At 38.1% G+C, this 20,843-nt stretch overlaps 2 protein-coding genes across 4 annotated transcripts in view; one reads left to right on the top strand and one right to left on the bottom strand.

Annotated features, from left to right (window-relative positions):
* Positions 1-537: 537 nt before the first annotated feature.
* Positions 538-12,543, top strand: LOC117294432. Of its 2 annotated transcripts, none has more exons than XM_033776829.1 (8): positions 538-720; positions 1,606-2,825; positions 7,268-7,600; positions 8,162-8,293; positions 8,584-8,938; positions 9,457-10,678; positions 11,109-11,306; positions 11,908-12,543. In XM_033776829.1, the coding sequence occupies exons 2-8, from the start codon at positions 1,622-1,624 to the stop codon at positions 12,190-12,192; spliced, it is 3,729 nt and encodes a 1,242-aa protein (XP_033632720.1). In that variant the 5' UTR covers positions 538-720; positions 1,606-1,621; the 3' UTR covers positions 12,193-12,543. The 2 variants fall into 2 exon arrangements, with proteins under 2 accessions (XP_033632720.1, XP_033632719.1); XM_033776828.1 differs by having other exon boundaries at positions 7,265-7,600.
* A 4,610-nt stretch (positions 12,544-17,153) lies between these two features.
* The window catches only part of LOC117294431 (UPF0687 protein C20orf27 homolog), a 40,809-nt gene continuing 37,119 nt past the window's right edge, over positions 17,154-20,843 (bottom strand). For both annotated transcript variants that reach the window (XM_033776826.1, XM_033776827.1), the window contains one exon: positions 17,154-18,369. In XM_033776826.1, coding sequence (XP_033632717.1) covers positions 18,260-18,369 — 110 coding nt within the window. In that variant the 3' untranslated portion in view covers positions 17,154-18,259. The remainder of the gene's footprint in view (positions 18,370-20,843) is intronic.

Raw genomic sequence — 20,843 nt, 5'->3', positions numbered from 1 at the left:
TTGCTTTGGTAAAACATTTAACTATAAATAGGTAACATGCAGATGTAAAGGCATGCAAACAATCTCTGATGGGAGAGGTATGGGTTATGAGAGACCAAAATGGTTCTTCTCAGAACCAACACTTCTCCCAACAGATATTTGATTTGATATTTGTACCCGCAAGTTTACTCAGTGTCATAGACACTTCAGGACATGATAAACTCACATTATTGATGTTCAAGTGTCAGAGTGCATGAAGTTGCAAATGTTTTACCAAAGTAAACAAATGTTGAATCGACTTTGGTCTATAGCAAGCAAATTATTACAATTAGGGCTTAATTTCATAGAGCTGCTTTAAGCACAAAAAGTAGCCAACCACAAACAATTTGTCTTGTAAGAAAAATTGTTTGGCGCTTCATAAATTTGGTACTCATAAGCAGTTCTGTGAAATTTGGCCATGGATATTGAATAGCGCCACCACAGTATTATTAAAAGGCTTCAGACAGCAAAACTATTGAAGTGAATCAAAGTAATTCACAATACCAGCCACTGACGGGGTCCATGCAGGGACCATCAGCCTAGCAGTCTTTCCATATAAGAACATGCTATGTGGAGGTTTGTCCCAACAATAACATGCGTTGTTGATAAAAACTTCATTTTGTTTGGTTGGTGGATGAAGTACAGTACATGACAGTTTGCTGAATGAAGGAAATGGTTAGCGTTGGCCTTGCTTTCTCAAAGGTAATATACTCAAGATTTTGTTCTTTTGTTATCAAAATAATCAGACTTATATTTGTGCTTGACGTGTTTTTAGTGTTTGAAACTTGTATTTTGTACACATTTTTACAAACCAATTGCTAAATTCAAGGGGACTTTAGAATTTGTCTTTGCCCGAATGAAGTGTTTTTATGGCTTTGCTCAACTTGTTAAAAAGGTTGATTCTAAAATGCCTGCCAAAAAAAAAGTTGTTGTGATTTCTGTTCTCATAACTTTGATTTAATATCAAATTGGAGTCTAAACAATCTTACTTTTTAATTTGTTGACTAAATCATTAAGCTCAACAATAATACTAAATAACTAAGACACTTGACAAAAACAGTCACGTGAGACTTCCTCTTTTCAGCTGATTCCCTCTCTTTTGGTTTTCCTCTTTTTTTCTTCACTTTCTGTGTACAAAGTTATAGGAATATTATCTTTTCCTCTTTTTTTCTTGCCCGGTTTTATATTTTCCTCTTTTTTTCATATGCCTGCAAATACAACCAAGTATGACAATTGAAGGACTTATGTCAACAAACTTATACACACTTGTTGACTTGCAACAAATTAACTTTGAGTGCTCTTTTTAAAAATTATATAAGAAGTTACATGGATTTATAATTCTTTAAGCTGATGTAAAATGTCTTTACAAGTTTTCGTTGGGAAGAGTGGTTTAAAGAAAGAGGCTGCAAGAGTAGAAGAAAAATGTTAATTTGTCACTTTGCACCTTTAACAAGGTTGTATGGAAAAGTTTTCGAGGATTTGTTAATCTTTAATTTAATGAAAACAGTTTCTGTTTGAAAGAGTGGTCTATTGAATGAGGTTGAAGGAGTAGAATAAATTGTTAATTTGTTACTTATTTATTTTCAGTTGAGTTGATACCAGTATGAGTGACCAAGCTAAACCAGCAGCAACAGGGAGGAAGAGTCGACCTAGAAAAAGAAAGACATCGGTCCCTCTACCTGGTCCCTGGCGAAACTCATCATGGGTTAGCAGCTTTGGGGGGAAAGGGGCCAGTCCTATTAAGTACCAAGAGGTAAGCCCAAGCTTTCTTCTTCGACAGCTTCTCGTCTTGATTGAGAAGGGGAAATTTGTTGATGCCTCTCAACTCCTGAACAAGATCTCCATCGAGTCCTTAAAGGAGATCGTCCTGGACATTCCTGTCGATCCTGTCATCGATAGTGTCCCACAGTCCTTAGTTTTCCTTGAGAGTTTGTACTCTAGACTCTTCCTCAGCGATGTGGAGAGTTTCCCCGTCGAGCAGTTTCAAGTCGAGGCAATGGTGTTCCATATTGTACGGTACATCTCAATGGTCCAGAGCGCCATAGAATTTAAATATCCCAAACCTGAGGAGGCCAGGAAGTCCATCCACAACATCCTTAGAATCGTCTTGCACATCAACCCCGATCTTGTCCGGACTCTCTTCAAACGCAAGAAGCTGATGGACACGGCTTTACAAGGCATAGGCGAGCACGGATTCATTCCGATGAACGGGTCTCTCATCGACCTCCACGACGGCCTTAAATTTGAAATTAATAAGAACATCCAAGCCTTCAAAGCTGCTGTGAACACCCTAGATCACCTTAACCTGTCTCACAGTAAGCCGGTCAAGCTCAAGATCAACAGCGATAAGAAGTCTAGTCAAGGAAACCACCAGGCTCTCACAAAGCTCAACGAGAACCAAATCAAAAACCGTCTCTACAAAAACAAGTCTCTTCTGAATGCCATTGAGCTCCGAACGAACTCACAACTACCATCCCTGATTAAGACCCTCAAAGACCGCATAGAGTATGACAAAAGTGCGCTCCTTGCTTTCGGAAAGCTTAAGACAGAAATCAAGACTTTTTCGTCCAATGCTAAGGTTGTTCCCCTCATCGCGCAGTACTCAAAGAGTCTTCAGACTGTTCTTGACATATTCAAAGAGCTTTTGGATGAGCACTGCAGTTCAGACCAGAGCTCTTATTCAACACTTGGTTACCATAGTGATGAAGAAGACATCATAAGTTTACACAGAGAGGATGAAGATACGGAAGAAGAACCGACCAAGGAGGAGGTGGTTGTCGTTGAGATTGAAGTCCAGCAAGAAATGGGTCAGTATTTCTTACCCTTTCAAACTTTTCATCTTTTTTTTAAAGTTTCTGATTTCATTTAGGCCTGAAAAAAAAAAGAGTTGTTTACTAGTTTTCCATTGTCTATAATGAAAAACCGAAAAGCATGAAGGTTATCTTATTTCATTCAAATACTGTTTCACCAAAAAATAATTCTATTGGGGCCTAACTGACTGATTCTTTTAGGGTGTATCCAAGGATGCAACGTCATGATTTTGTGATTGTCAGTTTATTGTGGTTGTAGTTCAGTGACTGGTGAACTGTGAATGCGCCTGTCACTTTGGGAAAAATGCATGTCACTCCACTTTTGATGTTTATCTCTTTTTGTAATGAGCATCAGTTAGCACTTTGTTGTCAGCAAAAAAGAAAAGATGCTCATCCTGGCAATTTCAGAATCTTTGGTGCACTTGCTGGAAGCAGGTGTTTTTGTTGTTGGCAGCATACTTTATGGTGCCGCTCATAATATAAGTAATATTTAATTCATAAAGTAGTAGAAAGTAGAACCTACCTCTACACAAATTTCTTCTGAGCTTCGCAAGTTTTTGTGTTTACAGGCTTTATGAAATTGGGCCCAGGACTTGAACCAACACTCTGCTGATCAGAAACACCAGAGCTTGAGTGCGCTTTGTAGCACTCGGCCATAACACACCATGTAAAGATATTCACAGAAACATTTAGTGTTACTGTTACAGTTACTGTTACAGTAACACTCTAACAAAACATAGGTGAGATCATCAAAACAAGATAAGCACTTGAAGGTTACGTCTTATTTGAGGGGTCACTTTCCGGTAATGCATCTTTTGAGAAAGGATTTGAAGGACTTAAAGATTTGGGATTGCACAATGGTTTTTCTACAACCTCCTCTCATTATTTGTTACTTTGTGTTCAGCTAAGTTTAATTTTGCCTTGACAAGTCATCCATAGATGCACAAAAGCTTCACAGAAGTTTTGTGAAGGCTTGCCATTATGCCAAAGCATTTCAAATTTAACAGTAATTGTAATGTTTTTCCTCGAAGGTGTCAGTTGTCAAATGTCAAAGTCCAATGTCATTCAACTTTTTCAGAAGCCATTTCTAATATAAAAAGTTACCCCACCAATCCCTGTAATTCCTTTTATTCAAGGGAGTGGGATTCGAACCAGTGACCTCCGGCTTAACGCCTAAGCACTCCACTATCTAGCTCTAGTTTGGGCTGCCCACAGTCTCCCTTCTTTGTCAGTATCTTTGTTGGGGGGTTTTAGTCAGAAGCCATTACCTGTACCTGCGGTGTAGTCAGGGATCAATTGCACCCAATGATACAAGCCAGGCAGCAGAGGGATCACCTAAAGGGATACAACTTTTTTTAAATTTCCAATATCAAGTGACTAGGGCCTAAACCACACAGGAAACTAACTGGGTAAATTTGAAATAATTTGGGGGTGAACAAAGAGAAAACTGCTTGAGTGGGACCTTAACCTGGGACCCCAGATTAATGTGCTGGCGTTCTGAGCTGTATTATGTTTTATTTATTTTAATAAGTCTTCAATACTACTTTGAACCTCTCTGTCCATCTTTTAAACTTTTAATGAGTCACAAACCTTGAGTCAGATTTACCACAGACACAATTTTATCCAAACAACAGAATTAATCAAAAGGGTTCTACTGCCAAACAAAAAATACTGTTTAAAATCCTGCAAGGATATACGTGGGTTGTAAGATACAATATAACTTTACAGTAATAATCACAACAATCAAGTTCCAGCCATATTTAACCTTGAGTGGTGTATAGAATAAATATTGAAGAGGTAGTTAGGTTGCTGAACACTTTGTATTGTATTGGTTGGAATCAAAGAATACTGCTACTGTGTGTACAGTATTTTGTATATGGACATTTTATAATATATCAATTTGTAAAATGAAATCCAGTCTTTATCAAACTGCCACCATCTTGTTAAGGTTCCTATATTTTAAAACCTATAATGATTACAGACTAGAAAGTTAACTTTCTAATTGTACTTTTATTGAGAAAATAGAGTTAGCTGAATGCAAACTGCTAACCAACCAAAAGGACCTACTTGTATCATATAATTGTAAAGAAATACTTAAATGATTATCAAACAAAGTCTTTCTCGAGGCTAACAAGTCTTTTATTGAAGCACATATTTTAAGCATTACTCACTTGTATGTGTAAGATGTCTGATGAAAACACAAATCACAGACAACTACCAGAGGATACAAAGGTTTTTGTGTTATTGTCCTAAACATTTTTTAAACCCATAAATATCTAACATGTTCGTTTGAGAGTTTTCCCCCAATTTTAACTCAACTGTGAAATAAATCCTGTGACCTCTCAATCCAGAAGTCTGTTAATCGGCTTATAGTGCCAAATAATAAACTTTCCACACTATTCAACCACTTTGCCTTTATGGAACTGGGAAAATACCACTGGGTTATTTTCTTAGTAAATATTACAAACACTGGACTGACCTTTGTGCTCTATATTTGAGGTGTTGTTAATCCGTGACTTTCAAACAAGTTCAATCAATGAACATAAATAAAAGCGTTAAAAACTGCCTCTGATATGGCCCGGGGGTTTAAGTTTGGTGAACTGTTTAAAAGAGAAGCTCTAAGGTCAGTTTCAGTTAGGTGACGCATTTAAATTCCATTATATGGAAATTGGGGGAGAAGATCTCTAACCTTACACTCTTAAGTGGGTGTTAAGTGTCACCTTGTTTGATACCCTTTCAGAGCGAAGTTTAAAACATAAAGTTATCAGAAATCAAAAACAAATTAGTCTAAGAGGACTTTTGCACCAGTCAAAAGGTCATATTATTCAGAAGGTAAAATTCAAAAGGTAAAATGCAATGCTAAAAGTTTCTCTGTACACAAATTTACAGATCATTGAATGTGTTGTCAGTAAATCTTGTCTATATGTATGCTTGCTTGGGGAGACCGTGCTTGTTCACATGCTGGACGAGTTGACATTCTCTTCAACTTCAAAACCAAACTAAAAAGTCACTTGTTCAGTCATATAATAGATTCAGTCATTAGCAGAGTCCTTTTTCTGCCCCAGGAGTCTTTCTGACAGATATGGCGCTTTACAAATACTTATTATTATCTTATTATTATTATTTTTATGTAGTAATTTTCCAAGCTTTATTATGTTCATTCAGGTATTTATTTGGCAAAAACCTTTATCCAGGTATGAAGTCAACATAAAAGTGACTTTGCAAATATTTGAAATTCCATTTTTAATAAACATACATGTGTGTAGGCCTACTCCAGCATTGTGTGTGCTTCCATGCAACTGATGCGTGAACAAATTCCAACTTGTCGAACAAGTTTTTCTCACGCAATTGTGGTGCATTTAGGAAGGTAGATGCATTGTAAAGGTTGTCCATTGTCAATCTGCATTGTAGCATCCCCTTTCTTTTGGTCATGCTCGCCGCAGTCAAATACCTCACCAGTCAACAAAACTCAACATCCATATTTGATGGATCGGTGATTGTCCTTGATTGTTGAGCTGCTGTGTTTTTTGTTGTGTACGTCAAATTTGTTTTGCAATTCTACAATTGCGAAACTTATTTTGGCTTGATCTCATGTCATGTGTTTGATGAGACACCAACAATATTTTTTAGTGTTGCAGCCACCGTGGGAATTAGTTTTGCTGGTGTGTGATAGTTGTTGTTGCAAGTGATTGGAATGATTAGGGTCTTCAATGAGATTCTGAGAAAGGATTCTTTAATGGGCTTGAATTGTTTACGTGTAATTGTTTTAAGAAATTGAACTTACTATTTGTTCAAACCATGTTACCACCCTCTTTATTTTTTTGCCTATGAAAACAAGTACTGAAACAACAATAACAGAAGCAAAGCTTTTGAGTCTAAGAAACTCAATAAATCTATGAATATTGGCTAACTTTCAAAGGAAAAGAAATGTCCACTATTGAGTTATTTCATTACACAACCTCCAACATTACAGGATACAGGTGACCAGGAAATGAAAATAAAAATATATATTTTTTTATGTGGTAGAAAAACCCCAAATTAATGGGGGCAACCCTCAGAATCAGGTTGGGACTGCAAAACCCAAACCACAATATGCAAGGCTCTGGTCTGAAGTGAGATTGGAACTGGTGTTCACAGACTGAGGTAAAAGGCAGGGAAAAAAACACTGAGCCAACCTGGGATTGATTTCTCAAAGATAGCCTCCCAATCAGGACTAGTCCTAAGTTAGGATGAGTAACTAGTCAAAACTTGAGATAGTCTTAACTCTTTGTGATCCACCTTTGATCCCTTGGTACCGTTCAATTGATTTGATTTATTTCCACAACTTTGATTTGATTGCAGATAATAATAGACAAATGATTAACATAAAAAAGGGTACATAAAATAAATAATGAATAAATAAATTAACTGATTCTTTCATTTTGAAATATTCTCAGCAGTGACAGTTGCCAAGAAAGAAGGCCCATTGATTGAGCAAATCTTTGCACCAACCACCAACCACCATGAGAAGTCCGCTATGCCCGGTGAGCAGCCCACAGAGAAGCGATCTCGCTGGTGGAAACACCATAAACGCAGTCATTCATTGGAATTGTCTCCATCCACTCAAGCCGCCGTGTCCAACAGCAGCAATGAAGCAGAGCAGACGAAGCCCTCACGTAGCAGCTCCATGGACCCCATTGTCATCTCCAGACCCAGGAGGGAAAGTGTAGAGGAGAGTGCAGAACTACAGCAGATGCTCACAAGGATCCGCAAAATGTCTGCTTCATCCCCAGGTGATCTTTTAAAACAAAATTCTCTCCAGAAGTTCAATAAAAATAACACACAAAAAGAGAAGAAAGCTCTGGTGTTTTTGATTAGCAGAGTGTGGGTTCGAGTCCTGGTCATGACAATGCTCAAGATGCTTTACCGTAATTGCTTTATGTAGGTCCTGTGTACCTGGATTTGTAGCGCACAACCCCCCCCCCCCCCCCCAGAAAAGTTGGGGTCAAAGAGTAGGGGTTAAACTCCGTGTTTCTGGTTCAAATAGAAGCAACTTGTTTTCACTGTTGCTTGCGAGATAGAAGCGACCTTGTTTTCACTGTTGCTTGGGAGCTACAGTGACTTGTAACTTAAGAGGCATCTTTGGTTTCTTTACCAGAAAATACACAAAATAACAAAAAAACTACTGTTAGTTCAACTTCACAGAATACATACATCTGAATCCATTGTTCATCAGTGACCTTGCTGTCAGACTGTAAACATTCAAAAGTAATAATACGATCCATTTGGAGGGGCTAACTCATCAATTCTTAAAACGTGTTCTAAGACAAACTCCTACTCTTGTATTTGAATAGCTGTTGGAAGACGTCAGCTGGAGAAACGAGGGATAAGTCAGCCAAGGAGCAGAGATTCTTCAGTCTCGCCTTCTGTCTTGAGGAAACACTACTTTGGCGGCGGAGAAAAGACACCATCTATCAGTTCCCAAAGTAAGTAAGATTAGTAACAAGGTGTAGAAAATAGCACTGACAAACATGCATTGTGACTTTATGCTGAAATAAGACGGTGTAAATTTAAGTCATAAGCCACAAAAGAAATTGACTGATGGTTTAACTTTTAAATAATTTGGGGTCGAACAAAGACAGAGAGTGGGACTTGAACCTCCAACCTCCATTTTAATTTACTTGGAACAAAACAATGATTCTCCCCTATTCCCTCTGACTCAAAGTAATATGAATGAGTTAAAGTAAAAATATTACCGGTGTTCTTGTTTTTCAAGTGGATGATGCAATAGATAATGATGCCGACCCGACCTATGCAACACTCAAATTCAAGACCCCACCTCAAAGCAGCAGCAAAGACAAAGACTCAACTAAAGCTGAATCATCATCAGAGGCAACCAATTCAGATCCACTGTATGCTAAAATCAAGGTCAAAGGTAAGGGGTCAAAGGCCAAAGATGACGACACTTTGTTCACCCTTCCGCCCGACCTGGAGCAGCTTGATCCTACTCAGTTGGCAAAGATTGAAGCGGAATTGAACCTGGAGAACGAGCGACTCATCAAGCGGCTTCAAAGGAACTCCATTGAGATGCAGAAACTAAAAGATGCACAAGAGAAAGCTGTTTCAAAAGGGTAAGTTTTTAAAGTAAAACATCTTTTGAAAAAGGATTTCTGTGTAATTCTATGACTACAAGGGAGAAACCCTTAAGCATCTCCAGAAGCAGAGTTTTGGCGATGCAATAGATTAATAATCTCCTGTCCTGCCAAAACTAAGTGAAACTTTTAAAGCCTGTATCCTTGTGTAGCTATAGAGTCAAAGGCAGAAGATGTATGACTGGGCCCAAATTCAGGGCTCTACTTACTTCAAAATTCTGTGCTTAAGATGGCCATTCTCTGCTTACAATGGTTAGTATGGTAGCTATGGTAACTATAGAAGAATTCCTAGTGATGTGGATGTACACACGCGCAAGAGCCAAAATTCCCTGCTAGCCCATGAAATATGCTTCATGTAATGCTTACGTAAGCACAGATTCGTTGCTTACAGTAAGTAGAGCCATAAAACTTGTTGGAGTTTTTGTATCAAAGACAGCCAGATGCTTTGATTTAATTTGTATGATTTTATACTAATTTCATGATCTTCTTTCGTACAGGGCTCATCCTACCCCTGCCCTCAAGGAAGACAAATCACCTGTAATTATCCCACGAAGAGAATCATCAAACACGGAGCTGTTTCCTACAGATCAAGGAGAGCCGTCCTCGGAGGAAGGCAAACTCAGTGAAACATCTCCAACTCTACGTCCGCCTGATGAATTTACAGACAGAAGATCGTCATCCCCATCATTTGTGGAACAGCAAGTGGCTGTCCTGGAGAAGCAGAAAGCTGAAAGTGTGATCCCATCTGTCCCAAAGAAATCTCTCTGGAAACTGGAGGAGTCTAGTGTCCAAGAGCGGAGGGAGTCCTTTGAAAAGCAGTTAGTGTCGATGTCAGAAGAGGCTGCTCCAGAAAAAGCCAATTTACAGTCCTTGAAAGAAGGCGAGGAGAAACCTGCAGAGATTAAGTCTGTGAAAATCGTGGAGAAACTTGCAGAGACTAGGTATGGGAAAATTGTTGATTCAGCCGAGACGCCACAGAAAGAAGCTTCAGAGCTAAAAGACAGGGTGGCAAAGGGCTCCAAACCTGCGGAGGAAAAGTCTGTGAAAACTGTGGGTTCAGCCAATCCACGACAGATAGAAGCAACAGAGCTGGAAGACAGGGAGCCAAAGGACTCCATTGTTGATGCTCAGCCAGGACAAGATGACAAGCCAGTCCCTGTTGCTCAACAAGAATCTGCAGCTAAAGTTGTTGTCCAACACGTGGAACCCTCCAAGGAAAAGCAGCAAGCAGTGATCCCTCCCGCCGAGAGTCAAACAAATCCCTCTCTGGGCAATACATCTCCTAAAAATGGACCAACAAAAACTAATGGATCCATAAAGACTGTTCTAAAACAGGAGGCTCCTGTTAACAACAACATCAAGTCGGAGGTCACTAAAAAAGTACAAGTAAAGAACCCCCCAGCTGAGGAAGTAGAAGCCTCTGCCATTCCAAATGGGCTTCAACCGGCTGCTGTTGAACAGGCTTCCTCCCCAGCGCTCCAGCCCAAGTCAGCCAGTCTCATCAAACAGAAGGGAACAGGGTCCCACCAGCGCTCCCAGCAAACAGCCAACAAATCCACTCCTATCAATCGACATTTACCCAAGCACCACATCAGACACATTACAGGGGACTTGCTGTATGCGTATGATAAACTTTACTCAGAGCAGAGAGCTATAGCATGGACTGGTCTGAGCATCGATCCACAGAAGAAGGATGCTGTACTTTTCTCAGTTATTGTGGTATGGTTATATATTGTTCTTTTTTCCCCTCAGTTTTGTGAGAAACATAAAAATACTCGCCAAAGACAGACAACTGAATCTCAAACTGTAAGCAAAGGTCTCTGCATAAAAATATTCACATTTACATTCACAGAAATAAATTTTGTATGAGCTTATAAAATAAGAAAAAATATACAATTGTTTTTGTTACTTTGCAGGCTGGGCCTGCACATATTCATCATGTGGAGAGCCCAGCTTAAGCTGGACTCTGCCTGGCACTGGATTTTCAATTGTGTTTCATGATATTATTTGTAAGAGTGCTTTGCACCCCTCAGAAAAGGTGCTACATAAAAGTTGCTATAGACATTATTTTGTTATTCGTCGTGTAGTCATCCTCCTGAATGTCCCGATTTACATGAAGCTTTTCTTTCTTGTCATCTTTATTTTGCAGTTTGCTTTCCGCAGTGCCCAGATCACCATACATGAACTACACATGGCAAAGGCACGGATGCAGCAGCTACCCACGGATGATGAAGAGAGTGTGAGTAGCTACACCATTGACATCCCACCGAACAACAAGTCACAAGTGGAATTACTTCAACACCTTCGCAAGATGGCAAACACTTTTGACCTCTCCCCAATGATAGCCGTAAGTGATCCACCTCTAAAACCTATTTACACAATTACTTCATTTATGCAGGGACAGAATGAATGTGTGTCAGCAAATACTCTATTGTGTTGAGCTATTAACCTTCTGAGCTAAATTTGCAAGAGGGATAAAGAATATTATTTGGTTTTAACCTTTAACCATACACAATTGTGTGTGTAAGCACTGTATAGTCAATACTTTCACCTGAGTAAAATAAATTCCCCAAAAATCACAGAACTCTGAAAAGTACCGAGTACACAAAGAACTCCTGAAAGTATACAAAATCTTTGTAGATATATCCTTGTTATGTAGTCTGATAGATAAAACAAGGAGGTTAGTATTGGCACTTACAGCCTAACCTACATGTATTACATACCCAACTGCATAAGCTTTCGTAGCAAGATCTACAGCATAGGGAGACTGGCTACACTAGGGCTATATAGATGGCCCAGTTGGTAAAGCACCGCCGAATTAATCCAGGAGGTCGCAGGTTCAACTGCATCAGTAAATTGGTCTTTATTCATCCCAAAAATAATTTCCTTTTCATTACCTATTTTCCTTTAATGTTGTGTTGAGAACAACGTTTTTGTTATATAAACAGGATGTTCTGGACCAGGTGTACGACTTGTCTGAGGACAACGCCACTCTAGAGGGCTCAACTCCTTTGAAGAAGTTTGTAACGAGCTGCGTGAGCATCGCCTGGAAGCTTTCAATTCAGAGCTCTCCGTATGTCATCGACTTTGAGCTACGATCCTTTGATCCATCGGTCCACCAGAGGACATCCAGCTCCAGCCGACGAAGCCCAAAAATTAAGGAACATTTATGGCCCGCATTATTGGAATCGAGCAAAGGAATGGTCGTTTATAAAGGGGTGGTGGTTACATAACAGATATAGAAAATAGATGAGGTCAAGAGTATAGCAAAATCAGTGTTGACTTAAAAGTGTTTTGGTATTTTCTTTTTATAATAGTAATATTAGTTCTTATTACAAATGCGCTGTACAAAGTCAATAGAGTTCAAAGAAAACTTTAGTCAGAATTTAAGAAATGGGTGATGCAGTGTTTGAGTAGTGGTTATTGGCATACTCAGTTTGTACTCAGATCTCAGACTACTTGAGTTACAAGTATATGACATTGTGCCAATCACAATGTGAAAAGAAAGAATACAAAATTTGTTTTGCAATGTTTAAAGGCAAGGTATACTTTTGGTAATTATCACAGACCAGTGTCCTCACTTGGTGTGTAAAAATAAAAAAAAGCTAACACCACCCTTGTTGGATAGATATGTGCGTTTCGATCAGATGACTAAAATAATTTGGTTGGGATTTGAACCCACCACTTTTGCATTGCTAGACCACCGAGCTGGCCCGGTGGCTAGAGGCAGTTCCAAACCTATGCTTTAGGAGTGGGTATTGCAAAGATTTGGTAGGTTTAAATTTTGCATTTGGGATAAAGAATATTTATTATTTTGTACCCTAACACTGATGTGTACTTGCATTGTATGAATACCGAGTATACCACAGTGCTTCATATACATCAGTGTCAAGGTAAAAAACACAAAAAATAGTCATACATATTGTGGAATAACTCAATCTTATCTTATAAATACAAATTGGCATAGGCCTACAACTTTTTCAATCAATTATTCAGTTTCTCTTCAAATATGCTTGAGAAAAAAAGCAATAGGCAACCATTTTTTGTATATATACAAGCAACAGCCAATTAAGTTTTTGAAATTGTCCTTAAAAGTGTGAAGCTTTGCAATGCAACTTAAAGTTTGTTTTTATTGCAGGATTTTATTTTATTATTTTGTGTTAACAATATAGATGTACCAAAAGGTTTGAAATGAATAAATACTGAAATGAGTATATGATTTAGGAGTAAGGTAGTTGTTGTCGATCGCAGGTACTTTCATTTTTATTAAAGAATCTAAAAAATATACACAATTTGTTTAAACAAATTTACACTTCACCACAAACTGTTTTCATTTCAAATATTTTGACGTTTTTATTTGGCTTCATCGAACAGTTTTATGTCTAATTAAAAGCTGGATAATTGGGCAAGCTTTCTAAAGTTAAGTCTGACCATACTGCGGCTATCATGTCTGGTTCCTTGTATACACAATGTCTTAAAACAAGGACAGTCCAAGTTCCTTGCAGCCCCAGTCTGACAAATATTCAGCTAGCTAAGTAAAGAATTTAAAATCAGAAAAAAGTAAGGAATAATTTATACTTAAAAACAGCCTGTTTCAAACAGAAGAAAAAAAAGGTACATTACACAGAATGTTTTCATTTACTTGATAAAAACTATGAATTATTTCAGACAATAGTTTTACTTTTTTAAAGCTAATTAAAAAAAAAACCAAACAACCCTCTCATTTTCTCGGCTGATTGATATAATGAGTTGTCAAGAGTAATTTTTGCTTGGTTTTTGATCCGTACGAATGTACCTTTGACCTCGCACCCATTTCACATGGAAATTTAGATTCAAATCCATGTATACATAATAAACAACATAACACGCGCGTGTAAATGTACATGATACAACCATCATGCACGCGGCATGCATATGACCATAAGTGCAGCTGACAAACATCACCTCGGACCAATCGAAACACAGATATAGAAAGCTTCACTGCACAATTATCCAATGAAATAATTGTGTCCAATTAAATCATTGCCCTTGTAAGACCAGTACGTGCCTCTCTTTATCCTTGCAGATCAAGACAGGGGACCAGTCTAATTCTACCCCCACAAGTTAATCTCCCTGTGTGTGGATTAAAAGTCTTGCCCTAGACTCTCACATTATTACCTTTCAAGAATAGTATTTCAATTACCTTTGCAGAGACAGCATGAGAGAAAGCTTGAAAAAAAAAAAAAGCTCAAGGAGCCAGAGTTGTGTCCCCATATAACACACTATAAAATTTCTTTCAGAAATCTGTAAAATATAACTAATGAAATAATTTGACTATTAACTGACGAAACAGAAAAATTTTACCACATCGAGGAGATGACCACACATTTATATTCACGATAAAAAGTGGTTTTCAAACCTTTTTACAGACCACAACAGTTCGTTCAACAAACTACACGAACACGTACATGTAGTACAAAACAGATGGACAAATAATAGTGACTCCTAAGAAAAACAACAGGTAAACTCACTCAAAAGGATTCAATTGAATTACACACTCAATACAATTCAAGTTATTAAACAAGAAATTTAGCCTAGCATTAAACACAGAAATCTTGTTTGTGGATCAAGGTGCCCAAAAACTCTGTGGCACACAAATAAAAAACCCAATGACATCCGCCCTTTTATCTGAAGATGGCAACAGAATAAATGATTTTGATTTTTTTTAACACAGAAGAGAAACCAGCATTTGGACTTTATTAAAAGACCTCCCTTCCCACCCATTAGCAATGATGTAATAACAGAAGAGCAACCAGAAGTTTGACTTCATAAAAAGACTTCCCTTCATACCCATTAGCAATGCTGTAATTACAAAATTCCTAATCGACCAGTAACAAGGAAGATGCTGACTGCATTTCGTGGGCTACGTGATCGGCAAGTACTGACCAATTCATGGCTGACCGCCTGCCGTATTTAATCCAAGCTTTCCGAATGACTGCCTGCAGATATTTTTGTCAGTGAGTGCCAGTCGCATACGACTGACAACGCTTAAAGGGACGGTATATGACTTTTAAAATGATTTGGTGATGACTTTTAAAGTAATGGCAATGATAATTCTGACTTGGTTAGAAGTACAGCAGTTTTTAGAATAATTTCACTTCAAAGAAATGTGGTTAAGCATTTTTTTTAAAGTTTTTCTATCAAAAAATTTGAATCTGAGAATGTTATCTGTCAGAAAGGTTCTCCGAGTGTGTACTCCAATGGCAGATTATTCTTCAAAACATGCCAAGATTTTCGTTGATATCAAATGCACGACCATGGAAAATGTATTGGCTTGAAATGTTTGGGCAACGGAATGATAATCTTTGAACCAACCGCAAGCAAACAAGATATTACATTTAAGACATCAGTACAGTTAAGAAACCGACTTAAGTACAAAATCCTAGATGCCTAAATAAATAACAATCCACTTTTACTTGACAAAGTTTCATCAGATAACAAATTTTTGTTCTACCTCCATGTTCATATCAAGTCATCTATTAAAAGTACTTCCAGTGTGACAGCTTAAGGTTGGCACAGAATACGCAAACCGAAAAACAAACTGAAAAACAAAAAGGTTTAAACATGTACATGAGTATTTCCTTTGAGTACCTAGATGTACAGTAACATGTCAAGCAGTGTCTTTTCCAGGAGGTGTTGAAGCCATTCCGTGGTTCCCTAAGTGGTTCCCCTCTAAGTGCATCTATCTAGCATATCTCTCAATCCTAAATCATGCGTGAACGCCGGTGAAAACTCTACTCTATCCGCAACCGTTGCAAACCACTACCAAGGCAGGTGGGCAAGCCATGGCTTGCCCCACTTTAATACAGTGAATATTCTTTACAAAAATCTATTCTTCTTTTAAATTTCTTTCAATACTTCCCAGACTCAGGCATTTTTCTTTCCTTTTCCCCTAAATGAATATAGCTATCGCTACTTCATACACATCAATTTAGAATATTCAGTATATACAATAGAAATCTTCAGTATATATTGGCTAGACTTTAAAATATCGACCAAACACAAAAATATTATTTTCTTATTCTTGTTCCATTACATCCAGCACATTGATTTTCATTTTATAAAACATAACAGAACAGTTGAACACGCATGACTAATGTACCTATCATAAAGTTTGTTTCTAAATCAGGAAAAGAACATGGTATACAAAATAAAGCAACGATCCAAAATATATGCTGAATATCCCCCAAAAACGAACAATATTTACTGTAGAATTGTCGGACTTAATATACATTTAAATTGTTACAACAAAATCAAGGTTGGCCAAAGAATGCTATTATTCAATTAGTAAGGAACCAGTTTGATGGCTCAATTAGTAAGGAACCAGTTTGATGGCTCAATTAGTAAGGAACCAGTTTGATGGCTCAATTAGTAAGGAACCAGTTTGATGGCGGCAGACAATAAGGGTCCATCTTTCACTTATAGATACTTAACAATTCATCCTCATCCACCGTAAAGATAATAATAAAACCGTTTGTCCCCATGGTCATGAATTTGTCCTACTTGTGAAACAGCTTGTTGTACTGTAATACATTTTGACGATAAGGGTTTTACTGTACAGCGCAAAAAGGAGAGGAAAAACCAGTTGTTTTATGTAAATTCACTTTGAACCAGGGTAACAGGTACTCAAAGATGGAGTTAATTGACCCAAGGGGCCATGGAGTCCACCTTCCAATGACTTTATGACTTTAATGGCAAACAGAAAAAGAAGGTGATCCTGGCTTAAGGGCATCTAGGAGAATAACATCTTGTTTCTCATTGGGGACAGCCAAAAAGCCAATCTCAAAAGGGTTAGAATATAATGATAGAGTCTAGGAAGTGGATATTAAGAGCCTGGCATAGTAAACAGGATTGTCCCGAACCATTTAAACATGACAGGCTTGCATTGAATGCTTCTCTCATTGTGGGTTTCAGAGTACTCTTTGAAAACAAGTTGCCATCTTGAAAATCAACTGATGTATACATGTTTTTTCTTCATGATTCAAAACATGGGTTTGTTGGTGAAATACCATACGTATAGAAGTGTATATTAGATGTCACACAAGCATGAGTGAATTGGGGACAAAAATAGCCTGTCTGTGTCCTAAATCAAGCAAGACACTTTTGCATTCTGTATGGAACGCAGCCATGCAATATATTAGGACATTTCTGCGTTGATGTGTTATGGAATTACACCTTGAGTCCTGACATGTGTTTCACAACGGCTAAAATCAATTGTTTCATCCTGTCTATATTGCTTTTTTAGAACCAAAATTTATTAAATAAAGGTTAAAGAAAACTCAAATGTAGGCCAGATCACCAAGGGACTAGTAAGTGCAAGATCTGTGCATGCCATTGACAAAGCGCAAGGTGTGACTGACTGACCACCATCAATATGACAACAATAAGTTGCTTTCTAACAATATCAACCAAATCTAACATCAATACTTGCTGCAAACATTCAAAAGAATTGATAGCAACTACAAAATCACAAAAAGCAAAACCCTCTCCATGAGTACATTAACAAAATAGCCCTTATGGTTTTTCGAATGCTACAAGACAATGCCATACTTATGACCGCTTTGAGTACTACAAGTATAAACAAATTTGGTAAGGGTAACTGTAACCGCATAGTTACCTCGAACAGGGTTTGTGCCAACAAAACTAACCAACTGGGATACTCTGACCCCCGATCGGAACAATCGTCTCTCGATATGGGTATTGACTGTTCTTGATCAGGTAAATCCATTTAGTAAAACCGCTTGGTGCTTATTGTCATTCCACCTATTCCACATAGAGCTGCTTGAGCAGAGAATCATGCTTAGCATTTTTCTGCTTAGCAAAAATAAGCAGGATACCAATCACAGATTTTACTTTTTGTGCTTAAGCAGCTCTGTGAAATTGTGCCCTGGGGTAAACTCTAACTGTGTTTGTAGTTATCTATAAATGGGGATATATTTGTTCGCTTCAGAAATCTTTTATCGTTTGCATTTTTCCTACTAGATAGTGTGCACTTTATTATATATGTTGAAATTAATTGTTTGGGTCGTGGCTTAGTTGCCTATGTAACTAAAATCTATAACACTCTGGATTGCAACTTGTGATTTCATTCTGTTCTCATGATATACAATAATAAGATCATTACTTTGTCGCCCTCTATTCATCCCGGAATAGGACCTAATAGCCATGACCCAACAAAAAAGTAATTAAGAGATGTTTTATTCCTGATTGTAAAAAAGTTCTTGAAAGAGGCATTAGAGGTCACGGAGGGAGGAGGGGTCATCACTCAAACGGCGTCCAATCACTGCCTTCTGATTCCTCGGCTGCTGGGTCAGACTCGATTCCTAGAGTTTGGATTCCTTCCTTGACTTGAGGTGTGCCTTGGTCCTTACCTAAAGTTAAAAATACAAATAAACAAGAGAAGTTGAATTAGATTGTGGAAGTCTCCCATTTGCTCCATAATCATGACCCGTTAAAGTGCATGATTCCTTTAAAGTATTGTTGTGGTATTCGTAATCGGTACCGGTACTTGAGTACTACTTGAGTACTACCTGAGAACTACTCAAGCACCGTTGTGATAGTACTCCTACTCAAATTCAGCTAGCCGAATACTCGTACTCAATGCTGCACTTAACTCTTTCAGTGACTGAGTAAATTGCCAAAAAGTATACCCTGCCTTTAAAAGAGAGCTTGATAAAATCAAAATAAATATCAATTTGTATTCTTAAGCCTAACTAAAGGCCTACATACATCTCCTTTCCTTTGAATCCTGTGTATTTCCATAGGAATGGTCATTTAAAGCGAACAAATATTCACACATAATTGTTACCCCTGTAAATCAAGCACTTGGGTTTGTTATCCCATCCTACCCTGCCAAATTGCCTGGATACCTTCTGTTAAGGTCCTCGGTTTAAACAACTGGTCAACCAGACAAATTTGTAAGTGCCTAGAAAATTGTGCATGCTTAGAAGCTGCATGATACTAGCCCTTGGCAACCAATGGGAGCATTCAGGGACACCAGGTGCTAGCAGTTGAACCAGATAAATGTATTGTTCTCAAAAATATGGAATTAAGTAAAGAAAAGTAAATATTTGAAAAGCTTGGACGGATTCGATAGAGCTACTTAAGGAAAACAAATGTTTTATCAGTTGTCTGCTGAGCAGAAATGAGCAGGAAACCAGTCACAAATTATATATGTGACACGCTAGTTTAGCTGGTAAATTTATTCTGCTGAGCAGGATGATTTTGTGCTTAGCTACTTTTTGATCTTAGACTGCTGTCACTAGGCACACCAGGGTCTACTATTGGGAGAGTAACATCATGAACAAAGCAAAAAACTATTTAACATCTTTTTATCATACAATGAAACACACACACACCAAAATGAAAGCAGATGAAATGCAATTGAAATCTGAAAAAGAAAGAAACACTGAATTAAATGGCGTAACATTTTTATAATGCAAGCAATATGAAGCCATGCAAAATACTTGATGATATACAATAAATGAAAAGATCTCTTGCAAAGGGTACCTGCTTTGTGAGGTCAAACAATCCAAACATGGATGTCGCCTCTCATTAAAACTTTCAGCCAATCAGTGGGCTTCCTCTGCCCTCAATTAAGTTCGGTTAAGACGAGTTCATAAATCCAGTGTTCACAAATAATATATCCAAAACTACGCGGTAGTGTTTACTCTTTCACATGCCGACTGGACTGTCGCTAGTGACCGGTTTTAAACCCTTCAAAGAAAGAAATAAAAAGGTGGGATGGCTGGCTTTGTAACTATGATTGTCCAAGTAAAAAACACAAAGGTGAAAAAAGGAAAGGGGAAATAGAATCCCCCCCCCCTCTTTCAAAGAATAATCCTGTTAAATCAACATAAGATTTAGAGTATCCAGAGTGATAATCCAGTGCAGAACTAGCCTGAAATTATAAACCCGTCTCTGCTTACTCTTTAAAGGGGGGATTTATAGAGACATGCGGTTAATTCAGCGCCCTGCCTGTGGAGGGCAAAAGAGCTCAATGATTTCATTTGATGGCTATTCAATTATTCCAGCCCTCGGCAATGCGTGTCACGCTGCCCCCTCAGTTACTTCAGCCAGATACTTTGATTAGCATCCGGAGACCTTCTCTTTTCTGACCCCAGCCCAGTTTTTCACTTCACCCTACCTTCTCTCAAAATTTGTTTCTCTCTCACAGGATTGCTTATTTCCAAGGAATGAAACTTCACAAGTTCTGTATATTTTCATTTTGTCTAAAGCTTTGAACTCATGGGACAAATATCCCCCAGTTTTCTTGGCTTAGAGTGAGAACTTTTCGATCATGACATTTCATTTTTTGTGGCAGTTTGACTGGAAAATAGTCTGGCCCCTTTTTCCTATAATGAGAATCTGTAATCTTTATTACAATAGCATACAGGGATTATTTCCATCGCACCCTAATGCCCGGCACACCCGGCACGCCCAATTGTTTTGATTGCATTTTGAATTTTCTAGACGAGGTAATTTACATGTGGTGTACATTGACATTTCACAACTGTACTCGATACTGAGCAAGGGTCTATTCATGAATTCTTAATGTGCCAGTTTTAGGCTAAATTTAGATCCAAAACATGTACTTAATGATTACATTATCATTAGTCAGGCATTCCGCTTTCTTCAAACTCCTTAGTGTATAATAGTAGTGCCAAACCCTTTGCAGCAGAGGAAGAAAGAAGAAGGGAAAAAAAAGCTGTTGAAAAGCTTTTTATCGCTGGACCACAGCCCTGGCAGGAATTAATCTTGAGGCCGGCCACGAGGTGACAGATGTTTGAGGAGAAAAACAACTGAATGTAGGGGAATTGGATGTAATTTACGAGACGTGTTTAAT

The sequence above is a fragment of the Asterias rubens genome, chromosome 9, assembly GCF_902459465.1.
Source record: "Asterias rubens chromosome 9, eAstRub1.3, whole genome shotgun sequence".
NCBI lineage: Eukaryota > Metazoa > Echinodermata > Asteroidea > Forcipulatida > Asteriidae > Asterias > Asterias rubens.
Note: the sequence above shows the minus strand (reverse complement) of the source record. Positions and strands in the feature narration are given on the sequence as shown.

Coding starts and splice junctions, on each gene's coding strand:
- LOC117294432 (XM_033776828.1), top strand. CDS start 1,622: ATGAGTGACCAAGCTAAACCAGCAGCAACAGGGAGGAAGAGTCGACCT. Junction 2,826..7,264: donor TGAAGTCCAGCAAGAAATGG/GTCAGTATTTCT, acceptor AAATATTCTCAG/CAGTGACAGTTGCCAAGAAA. Junction 8,294..8,583: donor ACCATCTATCAGTTCCCAAA/GTAAGTAAGATT, acceptor TTGTTTTTCAAG/TGGATGATGCAATAGATAAT.